General features: G+C 37.0%; 1 protein-coding gene across 1 annotated transcript; it reads left to right on the top strand.

Annotated features, from left to right (window-relative positions):
• The first annotated feature begins 4829 nt into the window (after positions 1-4829).
• ATP5 (delta subunit of Mt ATP synthase) lies at positions 4830-13875 on the top strand. The gene is made up of 6 exons (XM_008789722.6): positions 4830-5050; positions 5436-5486; positions 6839-7082; positions 8359-8471; positions 12657-12743; positions 13405-13875. Exons 1-6 carry the CDS (start codon positions 4922-4924, stop codon positions 13534-13536), a joined length of 756 nt encoding a protein of 251 aa, XP_008787944.4. The 5' UTR covers positions 4830-4921; the 3' UTR covers positions 13537-13875.
• The last annotated feature ends 291 nt before the right edge of the window (positions 13876-14166 follow it).

A 14166-nucleotide genomic window follows, 5' to 3' on the forward strand; every position in this document is an offset into this window, starting at 1 on the left:
CCGGCCCTTTTTTGGTCTCATTGATTTATTTATTTTCTATGTCTATAGTCCCATAGTGAAAATTATAGAAAGTTTCTCTTCCATCGAATTCCTCTCTTTCGCCTCCTTGCATTTCCAATATCAGGAAACATGCCTGTTTGTGAATTTGTATCGTAATAACTTGATCGAGGTTGCTGTCTTTTGTGCAAAATAACCCGGGGTAGATAGACAGCAGAGTATGTTTGTATCATCTATAAGATATTTTGGCACTTCTTGAAAAGGAAGCATAGCTCCTCGTTGTTGCGACAAGGAATACATTTGCTTCGCAATCTGAACGCTTGCTAGAGGTTTCCTGTTAACATCCACTATTTGGACTCATGAATCTTGAATGGCTAATTAGCACCAGAGAACTTAATTTGCTTCCATCTATTCTGTTTTCCCTCAAGTAGGAACTTGATGAAATTAGAAAGAATTGGAAGCAATCTCTTGTCAATCGGTAAATTTTTGTTCGCTAGTTTCATTTTGAATGGATCTTTCAGCTCAAAATTAACCTTCTTAATGTGCTCCCTTTAACTTCTGAATTCTGATAGAAACAAATACTTATCCTTCTCTGAAATTGAAACAATAAGCTCCTATAAAATGGATATTTTAATGATGATAATGTAATTGGGGCAATGGATTTTAATGTCAGAAACACTGATATGTTCCTTATTGATACCTGTGAGGCTATTAATTTTGGATGTTCCGAAAATAAACGTGTCATCTGAACACTGGGATCTATTACTCTGCTGATCAAGATTTTCTTTTTCGATTTTTTAAAAGGACTGGATTTGGGTTCTCTATGACCTTTAAATGTATTTAACTGGACTGTTATAGCTATCATTTAGACTTGCATGCTAAACTTCATAGTTGAGCCCTTACATATCCAAGCCTTCGTACCACAAGCAGCTTTGTTTAGAAAGTTCCATGGGAGACGCGGCCATTGGTAACCAGCTTCTCTTCAACAAATTAAAAGAAAAGGCAAAAAAAAAAAATGAAGAAGAAGAAAAAACCGGGAAACTAGCCAAGCTGGTTGCTTCCTACGAGGACAGTGATGGTTACTCGGAGAACTTCCTCCAACCCCACATCCAACTCTCCACAGCCATTGGATGCTTCAGCTGCAAAGCCATGCAAACCAGCACAGTTGCTAAGACTGAAGGCAAATTCAGACGAAACTTGATTCATGATGTGAGGACGATCTAAAAGAACATGGTTCCTTTGAGCCAAAGATAGCTCAGATGATCAATCTAATGAGCCCAAACACTGCAATCTTATTCTAAATTGCAAAAGGCCAGTCCATCCATCCCCAGAAACACTACTTTTCAAGCGTATAAAAGCCTCAAACGTTCAAGCCACTTTACAAAGCCTCTCTTATAACTCTCTTGCAAACATCGACATCCAAACCAAGAAGGATCAAAGAATGAACCCGTGACCGAGACGACCTCATGGCTATGGCAGCGGCGGTGACGAACCGTTGTTCTCCTTCGGCTTTGCTTCCAAGTCCGCCGCCACCGCCGCGTTGGCTTCTCTTACAGTGTTGCGGCGCAAGGTGCATCGCCGCCGCCACCACCCCATGCAATCGTACCATGCGTCGGGGCCGGCAGCACGTGCTGCGCACGCCCGGCCAAAGATGCAGGCTAGCACTGTGAGGACTAGTATCACTGACATGGCTGCGAAGAATGGTGCAATCGATCCTGAGCCGTGTTGAGGCCCTGCAGGCATGGACTCCTCAGAGTCCGGCAATGGTGGCGTCGGTGTCGTCGTCGTCGTCGTCGAAGCCATTGTTAAGTTGTCAAAAAATGGAGCAAGAGAGGGGGGGGGGGAGGCTTAGATGGGGAGAGGGGAACAATTGTAGTGTCAAGAGGCTTGGAGGATGGGTTTTGTAAAGCAAAAGGTTAAGGAGCCAGCTTTTGTGACTGAGTGGAGAACAACATGGAAAGGAAAAAAGAAATGCATGCTGATAAGGGGTTGCGTTTGTGTACCCAGAAAGAGGTGGAACGGTCTGTCGGATACTAAGCTTTTCCTCCCCAGAGGAAGATTCTTCTTAGATGCTAAGGAAGTAAAAAGGAAGGGGGAACTGGAAAATTGATGGGTGTCTTCCCTTTTCTTTTTCCTATTTGAATCACTCTCTAGAGAGATGGAAGCATGAAAGAACACTAACCACATTCAAGTCCTGCAAGAATTGTTAGAGAGGAAGAGTTTGGAAAAGCTGAGAGTTATGCTGATTATGAAATATTGGTAAATAAAGATTCATAAAAGCATTTATAAAAAAAAAGATTCATAAAAGCCAATATAAATAAATAATTTAGGCAAAGCTTGTTGGTAAAGAATGGTTGTGGTCAGATTGAGGATAACCATTGCTAGTTAAAGTACACTGGCCGTCAAAATCATCATTGCTTCATGAGCTCGTGGGAATAGCTAAATAAACTATAATAAAGTATACAACCATTAAAAAAGATTCAAAATGGTGTGCTAAAACAATGTGTGCAGGCCCCACCAGGCAACAATCTGCTTTAAGACTTCTTCAGGTAATTTATGGGAGGTCACTCTTGTGCCATCTAATGAGAAAAAGGCAATTGATTGATGGCCCCTCCATTTGGATCAACAAAAGGAGGAGCTATGTGTCACCTAGGGCTAGTTTTGGAATTTTCTTTTCAATTTGGAGCCCCGGGAGACTGACAAATTTTACTTAGGGTTTAAGCTAAAGGTCTCCAGTTGTTGGATAAAGTCCTGTCTTTAGAAAATTTGAAGGCTAATCTAGGGGCAAGTTACTCTTTATATGCCAAACTTGGCCATCCATCATCCATATACTAGGATTGACAAAGCATCATAGCTCATAAGAACTTGATTACTAGGATTAATTTTGTGAATTTTGATGGTTCAAGCTGATGTAGTGTTCTGAATTGTTTTTGAATTCTAAATCTTTACCATTAATTAAATTCTTGGCCGATATTAAATTTGTGATTAGGGCAAGTAATATGCTAGCACCAAAACTTAATTCTATACTATTTTAAATATTAAATTTTAAAAATGCAATAAATAGTAATAGATAATTTTTCCAATAGGCTATGATTTTTTTGTCGCTATTAGATATTAAGCAAATATTAGTTCAAGTATTTTGTTTTAGAGGGAGTTCCTATTTGCTATTTAATAACACTGAAGACAAATATTCATTTATTTGCAGCTTTAGATCTTTGGAGCATAATATGCTTCCTTGCTTGATGGTTGAAAGAGGTAATTAAAAAAAAAAAAAAAGGACAAAGATTGTGCTACACTCCTACACTTCCACTATTATTATACAAATATCATTTTGAAGAGCAGTTCTTTTGCCTTGAAACTTTTTTAGATTATGCCTCAATAATAAGTTTATAGATATAAAATACATATAAGAATTAGACGTTAAGCTAAGAGTGTGGTTTAGATCCTCTTTTCAGGTTGGCTTTCCATCTAATAGATTTTGAGATTCAAAAATACTTCCATCATAGGTTTGTGTTGTACTAACTGCTTAATACATGATGGGCTAAAAGTGGAAATAAAATTTCCACTTTTACAATTGACATAAAATGCATACATAGTTGAAATTTGGAATAGTAATTATTATTTAACGGTTATTTTTTTTGCCATGTACACAATTTGAAATAATAGATGGTATTAATATTTCCTCTATTATCCAAATAAAATATTTTTTATCTCAATTCTTTCCGTCATCTAGAAATTTGATATTTATTGAGTCAATGATTAAAAAAAATTCAAATCATTAGGTGGTGATTTGGCCAAATAGTGATAGTAATGCTTTATTATGATCCTTAATCTTTATTATGGATATTGTATTGTAGAAGGGGAGATGAGTATGCAAAATAGATTCTATTTGTTGAAGTTTTTAACTTAAATGCGATTAGATATAGCTAACAAAATTTATTATTTGTATAATTTATTATTTTTTTAAAACAAGTGTTGCACATGTCTAATTGCTAGTAGAAATAAAAAATGATAATTATTTTTACTCTATGCTATATTAAAAATATGAGTTTTTAAATCTGAAATATTTTTTTTAAAAATTCTATCTATCATTTTTGATACTAAAAATACTCTTTTATTTTTTTTCAGATTATCCGTACAACCTTGACTTATACAAATAAAGAAAAAAATTAAAATCTCGATATTAAAAATAAAGATATGCTATCTAATTACAATTAGCAACAATAAATAAAAATCAACTATTAACAAATAAGAAAATTTGAAACACTAGCCGAAAACATACAAAGAAAGAGTCATGCCAAAAAAATTATGGTATAAAATAAAATAAAAGTATCAAAAGGATGAACTATAAATGAATAAATAAATAAACAAAAAGTATTTTTTAGCAAGATCCTACCAAAAAAATCCTTTCTCTTTGTTATTATTTTAGTTTTTATAATTTATATGTTATATTTAAAATTTTATGTTATTTATTCTCAAGTGTGTATTTCACGTGCTTGAATGCTAATAATTATGAATATCCAAACATTTTATAGAACAACATGGCATGACACAAACCGGTTTATGATTTGGTCTGGTTGAGAGTCGTCTGCCAGCTCGGTGAAATGAAGACACCGGACTCGAAATTTTGACTTCAAATAGAACCGAACAAATGTGGCACTCCGTAAATCGCCACGTGTTATACGTCATATAAACATGTCATATGTTGAGTCCGTCTATCGAATAATTTTCTCCGAGGAACGGATCAGCCGTGGCATTTAATTCACAGAAGAGGATAGGGGTCCATTAGAACGTTGCCACGTGCCAATTCTGTACCTATATAAAATACCACCATCGTTCCGCCTCTTCCCGATCCCCGGCGCTCGCTTTCTCTCCTCATTTCTTATCCCCTCGCCGCCCGCTGCGACAGACCTAGGGTCTCCGAATGGCGATTTCGGGGCGGTTCAGATCCAGCTTCTCTGTCTTCCAGCAGATCCTCAGGGCCGAATCCGCCCGCCCCCTTCGGGCCGCCGCCGATCGAGGCTTCGGAAACCCAACCATCGCCACCTCCCAGGTGAATCGAGCCGCGAGGGTTTTGATCGCAGATCCTGTTTCGCTCTTCCATTTCCTCCTTTCCATTGTTTGCTTTCATCCGATTCTTTTCTTTTCTTTTTTTTCTCGTCTGTTTGGGAATCATTATCATCTGATCAAAAATGTTTTTCTAGGTTTTAGGTCCGTTTAGAATTTATTTTTATCATGTATTCTTGATGTTCTGGAATCCTGGAAGAAATCTATGCCTTTGATTTACTTTTGGTTTTGAGATTAATACGCATCATTTGATTGCTTCTTTTGTTCTGAAATTTGAAGGTTTATAAGTTCGATTTGTATTTTGGGTTCTGAGATACCTTCATTCTGTTATGTGTGGTGGAATTTGACTGTATGACATTCCCCTGTTGCAGTGTTTGAGGAATTTTGCGACTCAGCCAAAATCAAGCGAAGCTAACGTTAAGGTAAAGGAGATTCTTTAGGACATCCCTTATATTCTGAGATTGAAGAGTATGAAATACTTCTGTTCAGCTTTCTAATCAAATTTTCTGTTATGTGTGTATTTACTTTACAAAAGAACATGTATAAAACATGTTTCGTGGATTGAATTGTTTTTTCTGATTTAGTATGTAGAATTATTCGGCACTTTGTATTGTGTGTGTATGTATGTATGTAAAGTAACCAAGGAGGTATGAAGGAGTATCATCAGGGTAGGCTAGATATGGTTAATCTGTTCTCAGATTCTTTCAGATGAATAAGAAGCAGCTGATCAGGCATTTCTCTTAGGATGGGATTCAGAGGTCATAATGTTTTTGAAGAGTGAAAAGGTCCATGAAGTAGACCGGTTGCTTTCTTGTCAAATCAACTCGGACAGAGAGAATATTATTGCTGATGTTTCATGGCTTTCCATCTCAGACCTGCATAGTAAAGCATTTGACTTGCTTTCCTCATGCGTTTTAAAAGAAAGCAGTGCTGTCAAATACATTTCCCCAATTATCAGAAACTTTCAAATTGGCTATTTATGATTTTACTCTTTGACTACAGTATATGGTTGCTTGACATTATTGTGAGCAATAACCAATTTGCTATCCTCCAAGTATTATATATCATAGATGAATTCTTGACTACACATTAAGGCATCAGTATTCAAGGGTATATCTGAATTTTGGAGAATATGTGATATGGTGGATTAAGAAGGGTTCCTTAAGGGTACAGTCTACCACTTCAGTCATGTGCTCAAAACAAGGGTGAGTGCGAAAGTGGACTTTGGTGCAGGAGCTGACAGATGTAGCTTTCATAGAGTTGGGATGTGGAAGTTCCTAGATTGTCCTTTTAGCAGAGAACAAAAGTCACCAAAAGTTAATCTTTTAACCTTTTCCTTTTTCAACAATATATGATAGTAACTTGGAATTGCTGATGTGAGTATGAAGGCATCACACTTTGCTCATGCTAGTGCTTTGAGTTATTTAGTTTCAAGTGAACTCATAAGACTCATGCCTTGTTTCTGAGAAGTTGAGGCAATTTTAAATTGTTCCTGCTTGGAGCAACAATGCTGCTTTAATTTGCTGAATGACAAAGAAATAGAGTCAATCATTAATAGAACTGCAAAATGCAATAACAAGAATTAATCAGCCACATTTCGTGATTACAGACTGACAATAATTGATCAACCAAATTACAATAATATATCAAAGGAATTGCAATATGTGAATTTGTATTATAGTCTCTGAATTTTTAAGTCTAATGATTTTGGATAGTTTTGAGCAGTTTCCTTTTCTTTTATATTTCAGTTCTTGATTTTCTCATGCAATTACAGGTGCCATTATCATTGTTTGGTGGTTCAGGAAACTATGCATCTGCTCTGTTTCTTGCAGCCTCCAAAGCAAATGTGCTTGACAAGGTTGAATCCGAGATTCTTGACATTGTTGAGGCTTCCAAGAAGAGCCCTCTGTTTTCACAGTTCATCAAGGATTTGTCAGTACCTAGGGGGACTAGGGTAAAGGCTGTAAAAGAAGTATTTTCTGAAGCTGGTTTTTCAGATGTCACTAATAATTTCTTGGGTATGTTTTAAATAAATGTGCTTTTTTCGAAATTGCTTTTTCTGTAGACTATTTAGGTTGTTGGATGCAAATGTCTTTTATATTTGTGTGTCATCAGAAAGAAACCTATAGTGTGAGATATGCTCATTTAACTGGTGTTATGCTACAAAGATGCTTTAATTTTGCACGCTTGGATGACATTACCTGCACAGCTGTAAATTATGTGTTGCTACCAGTCTAGCATCTGACATTTTGTGTACAGCATTTAGGCATCACTGTTGGATGTGTATTTTTCATCTGGGAAAAATATTTGGATGAGTTTTTATATATTTTTGATATTTTTTTTATCTGTGTCTACTTATCTTGAGCATGGCACACACCCAGTGCATGTGTTTAGATCTTGTATCGTATTATATTGATGTGTCTTATAGTGTTTCATAAATTATGTCTGCCTGAAGCAAAGAAAAGCTTAACCTATTTCCGAAGACCATGATAGACTGCTAACTGTTGACTATAATTTTTTTTCCCAAATGCATGGAAGTGTCAATTGATTGCTTGCAGTAGTTGCGAATTTATCTGCTTGATCAATTTATTCTGGCTTGATAAGTGTTCCTTTTAAACAATTGGGTAGATGAAGGGGTTCATGTTATTAGAGCATGGCCCATATGAAGAGTATACAGTATACCATTATCCGTTGCAACTGTTGGATACTATTTTCTAAAATTTGTACTTTTTGAAACCGGATGCTCAAAAGAATCTTATCGTATATCAATAGCTTACCTTTTGCAATGGACTACCCATGGTCATGTAACATTCTGTTTCCCTTTTTTTAAATGCCTCATTATAGGTTACATGTATCAGCTTTTTATTACCTGCTTCATTTTGTTATGTATCATTTCTAGAATACTCTACAAATACAAAATGCTTTTCTCCATCATGAGTATCTCTATGCTGTTATCATTCTATTGATTTATATTTCTTTCATGCATAGGTAGGTGATATATATACATGTTCTGATTTATTTTACATTCGTATTCTACATATCCTCATGAGTAATGTCAGCATCTCATTATGCTTATATGATCTTTGGGGTATTTACTTTATCATGTAGAACATCGTATCTCTCAGCTGGATATACCCCTAAAATTCATGAGCATCCAAGCATATTAGTTTTACTTTGTTGCCTTTTGGCTGATCACCACAAGCTGTATTCTTACTGCCCAATTGCATTGACTCCTCTGTTACATCATTATTTTGACATTCTATTTTTTGATTTCATTGTTTTGATATTTGCTAGCTGTCTTGGCTGATAATGGGAGACTTAGAAACATAGAACGTATATCTAAGAGATTTGCTGAATTGGCAATGGCACACAGGGGCGAAGTGAAAGTTATCGTTACAACTGTTATTGTAAGTTCACCTTCTTAGTTTATGCACTGTTTATATGTATGATAGCTAATGTGGAGTTCACTTATCTTGGTAAAACAGAAATGCTCAGACTCTATCTGAAAATGAGTCAATGAATAAAGTATTTCCGTCACCCTTTATTTAGCAAGCCATTGTTGGTTTGAATAACATACTCTCTGACTGACAATCGTATTGTGGTGAAATATGCGATTATATGTCTAGAGATTATGGGTATGGGTATGGTAGTTGTTGCTTATAAGCAAAATTAGGAAAAGCAAGAAATCACATGCATTTTGACTTAAAATGTCCTTTCATATTGTCTTTTTTCACCACTGGTACAGCTGCTTATTGCTACAAGGTATCCAACAAAATGTGTGCTTCTAAGCTATTTTTTATGAATCTTCTAAGGTATTTCTTTTGAATATACACACATACATATGGATGTACATGAGGATTTTCACGCCAGCTGTACTATTAAATTGTCTGTAATTATCAGTTGTTTTTCTTTTCGGAAGGTATCTTCAAGTGTTCTCATATGGCTTGGGCTGCTGCTCACATGAATATATTTGTTAAAACTTAGCTTGTAAACATGGTACCAAACAATTATGCATGTGTAGGATGCACTTGGGTGTCAGAACTCGACATGATTCATAGAATCAAAATCAAAAGGAAAAAGCTAGGGAGCCATGCTTACTTTCCCATGCCCCACATCCATACTAAACTGAACGATCTACCTGGATTATGTTTCCAAGGAGTCTCAACTTCCAGACATACGCTTGTGCCCTCTCTCCTTTTCTTCTTCCTCGCCATTTTTCTCTTCCTGTTCTTTCTCATCTAGCCATGATAAACAGATCCCCATCACTCATTCCTCCCACTCACTCGAACCACTGCTATAATCCCATCTTGTCTTGCTAGCTGAGTTGGACATGGTGAACCCTTCATCTTTTCCTATTTATAGTTCTATTGCTTCATTTTTTGTGTTTATTAGTAATCAACTGATATTCTTTTACATGCTTCGAAGGTCTCCAAGGAAGATCAATTAGAAGCCGAGGACCCTTTTTTCTAAATGTTTTGAGCTACTTTTTTATGTAATTTTTTGGTCTATGGAAGTTTTATATAAGGCATCATTTGTTTGGGAGCACTGCAAGAATGATTTTTTTTTTTAATTTGATAAATTAATCTTGAGTAATATATATTCAAATCGAAAGGTTTTTTTGAAGTATGATTGAATGAGTAATTAAAGCATGGAAAAAATAGAGCTTAAATGAGAAGCCAAAAGTGAATGCAACAAAGGATTCAGAATATGAAAGATGGTGCAAATATGATTGAAGTTTCGTTAGGTAGAAGTCTCCGGTGAATCTTGGAATGATGAGGGCCTGAATCACTTGAATACATTTGCCTCCCAATCCATCCATCCACCCTTCTTTTTGAGAGAGAAGAAACCACCCATCATGGTTTATCAGTTTTTCTCTTTTTAATATTTTGACTGGTTGGAGCTGCATATAACTTGAAGCATGGATTATGAGTCAAGAATTTGAGAGGATTTAGAGGTTTGGAAGGGAGGGAGAGAAAGGAGAAGATCAAATAGAAAGGAGAAGAGGAAGGGTGATCCTTGGGGCAGGTAGAACTGTAGTAGGGAGGGCTAGAGGGAGTATAGTTGTAAACTTGTAATATATCAAAATTTTAGATGAGAAATTGGATGAGCTAAGGTCCTTCTCTTCCCTCGATTTTTTTGGCCCTAGTTACCAATGGCAGGGCATGGGAAGCCTAGCACGGCCACCCAGCTTCTCTCAAATCAAAAGTTGGATGGTTATATCATGTTGGATTTGTACATAGATTTGATTTAGTTTTATCAATTTCTTTCTAGCAAATTAGGTTTCGTTCTTGCTGGTTAGAGTTGGGCCTGTCGGCCAAATTCCATCTTTACTTATTGAATTTGGTAGGGTCAATCAAAGTCTCGTGATCTGGTCTTGGTAACTTTGTGAATCAAGATTTACCATACTAGTTGGTACCAAGTTGTACCGGATATACCGTACCATACCGGTATCGAACCAATAATCCTATATCATACTGTACTGGCACTCAGTACGCCAAGTTGTATCGTATCAAACTGCATACTGATACTATAATAGGATGGTACAGGTACGGGGTCCGATATCGAGATGGCAAACCTTGCTGTGAATGATTCAATGCTTGTTTCCTCCTAATTGTGCTAACCTATTGTCATCTTTTGATCATCACAATTTTCATCTTCTAACGGAAGAAGTTGTGGGGTAATCTCCAACTCAGCATGCAAAATGGCATTTGTTCTTAACAAAGGGAAGGATCTTGCTCCTATGAGTCTAGAAAGGGAGATATGATTTGCCCTTAAAGCAAAGGGTAATGTTTCATGCCATTCTTGATGGTCTTCATCATTTTTTTGAGAATAATCGAATTAAAGTTAGCTGCATCTATTGCTCCATTTGTCTGAAGTCGACTTTTTTATGGTAAAAAAAGTTGTAGTGAAGTTTTTAACCTTCTTATTCACTAAAGGCTAGTCAGGACGACGTTCATTGTGGAGTCATTGTGTGGGGAAGAGGAGGTTATGGGCAAGCAGCAGGTGAGGTTGAGGAAGGGAAGTGAGACCAAGAAGCCAAGCCCTTCGAAAAGCCTCTTGTGATCAAGTAGAGGCATTGCTACTCCTAGAACGCTCCTCACAGAGAATCTATTACTTGCTAAACCTCCAACCAAGAGAATTGAGCTGAGCTTGAACCAATAGAGTATATTCTAGATGGACTAGAGGCCTTTTGCTCTCGAATCATAGTTGCAATTTTCCATTGGATTCGGCCAGATCACCTGGATCATTTTCTACCTACCAGCACTGACTCACTCAGGGGCGACTTCACTCTACCATAGGTTGAGAAAGGGCTTTTGACTCCATCAAAACATGGGAAAGGACACTCCAAAACTCTTCTTAAGATGGGAACCAAAAAATTCTGGTAGAACACGAGCTTTGACCCCTGACTATAGGTGTACATGTTAGCTCGTCCTAGGTATCGCTGCGTAGCCTAACGCTAGGGGCACAACCAATGACTCCATAGTCAATTGCAAGCCTGTCAGGAACTTTTAACCAAGGAGCCTGGGGTATTTATTTTTTATGAGATCGTTGCTCATGCGGGTATAGTTTTGCATTACCCAGTTCCTAAATTAATTGGACAGCTGTATCCTGGCTTGAGGCCCATACCAGAACCTATCAGTTAGATATCAGGATTAGGTTGAATTTATGTCTAATTTTGGGTCTATCTGACCAGCTTGCACCCCTAGCAGTTTGACTTTCTCAGAGACATGTACCTTTTTTCAAGAGCAGTATTGACATGGACGGTATAAGCAGACTGGCACTTTTGTGTGTTCAGACCAATTTAGCCAAATCATGATAGACATATGTAACATCAACCATTTCATGAATGTGACAAATTAGCATATTTTGTGCCAATTATTTATTATACCTATTTTTCCTTCATTCTATGCTGATTGATTTCACTTTACTGTTATGTTGTCTGGACTGGGCCCAACTTCTGTTGAAGTTCAGTTAAAATATTTGGTGCATTAAATTCTCTCATTGTGAGTGGTCAGTGACATGCGCCGGCATAATGCAGTTTGGAACAGTTTATGAGATGAGATAGACTGTGCTATGGGTAAACCGAACTCATTTCTCTGTTTTCTGAATTTTGGAGATTGGATGGTGTGATATTACTTCTTTTTATCAATCTTTTGTGTAAAATTTGTTGGGGCTAATTTGGTTTCTTCTCATTCAGCATCTTCATCTTTCTGTCTTTTGTATATCATGAAGTTGTTTTTGTTTCTTGATACCTTTTTCATCTTCTTCTTCTCTCCTCCAAGGATTTATGCTTTCCTTTGATGCCACATGGCACCCCATTCATAGTTGTTACAGGCATCCTCCTAGGTGCCTGGCCAGCCTGTATCGCCTAGGCAAGACCTGCCTGGATGGTTAAGATGGACAGTTATAATATTACTAAACAAAAAGAAGTGGAAAAAAATTCTCTCCACTGATTCTTCAAGTCAATCATTTATTAAATTGTGAATCTGACTGCATAGTTGCCATTGGTTCAAGTGCTTTGGTAGTCTCTTCAGTTATACCTTTTAGCAGTTCAAAAGCTAAGTTAATTGTTTTTTACATCTTGCTGCCAGCCACTTCCTGCTGAAGAGGAAAAGGAACTGAAGCAAACATTGCAAGACATTCTTGGACAAGGCAAAACTGTTAAAGTTGAGCAAAAGGTATTCTCATTCGCTTGACTGAATTTTTGAACAAGTTGGCCTTTTTCAGTTTCAAAGACTGGTTATTGGACTTTTGTTTGAAAAGTAAACACAACATTTTTTCCCTTCAAGCGTTGCTAGCCTCGTTGCTTGCAACTCTCTTTTTTTTTAAAAAAAAGAAAAAAAATATTATTTAAGTATTCCTTTTTTTATTGTTTTTCCTGTATTGCATGCTCTGCTGTTATTTGTGCATGTTTTAGCATGACTGTGTTTCAAAATTGTCCCATATAATGACATATCATATTTACTCAAGGAAAATTGTGGCACATTATTTTAGGAAATTACCGTCTATTTATTTTAAGAGAAAAATTAAAGGTTTAAAAGCATGTGCCTTGGACATTGAAATTGTTCCCTTAAAGACCTAAACAGAGCAACCACTTCAAAAAGAAAAGGGGCAGCCATTACCCCATTGACATTGGATGATGAATGACCTTGGTGGCTGTTGAGCTCGTCATTTCTATGGCTTTCCCATGAATCAGTTGTCTCTATCTTTTGATGTGATTTGATTTTTGTTGTTTCTGTATTGTTACTAGCTATAGCCAGGTGACTTTGAGGTCCACATGATTGAGAGTTAGATGGCGTAACAAAACTTATTTTTCTTTATTTATTGGCTTTTTGGCAGATTAATCCTAGCATTCTTGGAGGACTGGTGATTGAATTTGGGCAGAAAGTATTTGACATGTCGATCAAGACAAGGGCAAAACAAATGGAGAAGTTCTTGAGGGAACCAATAGATTTTAGCAGCTTAAAGTAACCTAGAGATTGGCAGCAACTAGCAAGACCACTTACTAGCAGACCATTTGCTGCAATTACTTCTTTGTCTCTCTGGTTGGAATAAAATTTTGAGAGAAGGGCACTCTTATCGTCTTCTAGGGCTTGGCCCTATATAAATCTTTCCTTTTTTTTTATTGCTCGGGTCTTCAATGTTAAGCTTTGTCAATTAGTTTGTGGTATTACGATGGTGTCCTAGCAGGAGTCTAGATGACAGGCATGGATGTCTCTGTTAATTTGGTGTTATTTGATGCATCGAAATTACATTTCTGCAGAGCTCTTGGATGGTTAAGTAATTCAGGTCTTCAACTGTTACTGCTTATCAGACTGTGAAGATGGCTTCTTAAATATTGAGATGATCATGGGGAATAGGGATGATGATAATGGCGGCTCTCATAGAGGGCTGTGTTTCATAATGCTCGGACATATTTGCTGTGGATGGCTCTCATGTGTTTTCCGTGATCGTTGCAGCATTTGAGTGCTCTTGCATTAGCTATTCTGAATAGTACACTCGTACTAGTCCCACCGTTGTGTGAGTTCCACGAAGGTATGAGTGGGGGTTGGGACACGAAGCACCATTGCCTTTTTCTTAAATGCTAGTGGTTATCTCGTT

This window comes from Phoenix dactylifera, chromosome 15 (genome assembly GCF_051530095.1).
Source record: "Phoenix dactylifera cultivar Ajwa chromosome 15, Ajwa_hap1_PhDact_Kaust_v1.1, whole genome shotgun sequence".
Classification (NCBI taxonomy): Eukaryota; Viridiplantae; Streptophyta; class Magnoliopsida; order Arecales; family Arecaceae; genus Phoenix; species Phoenix dactylifera.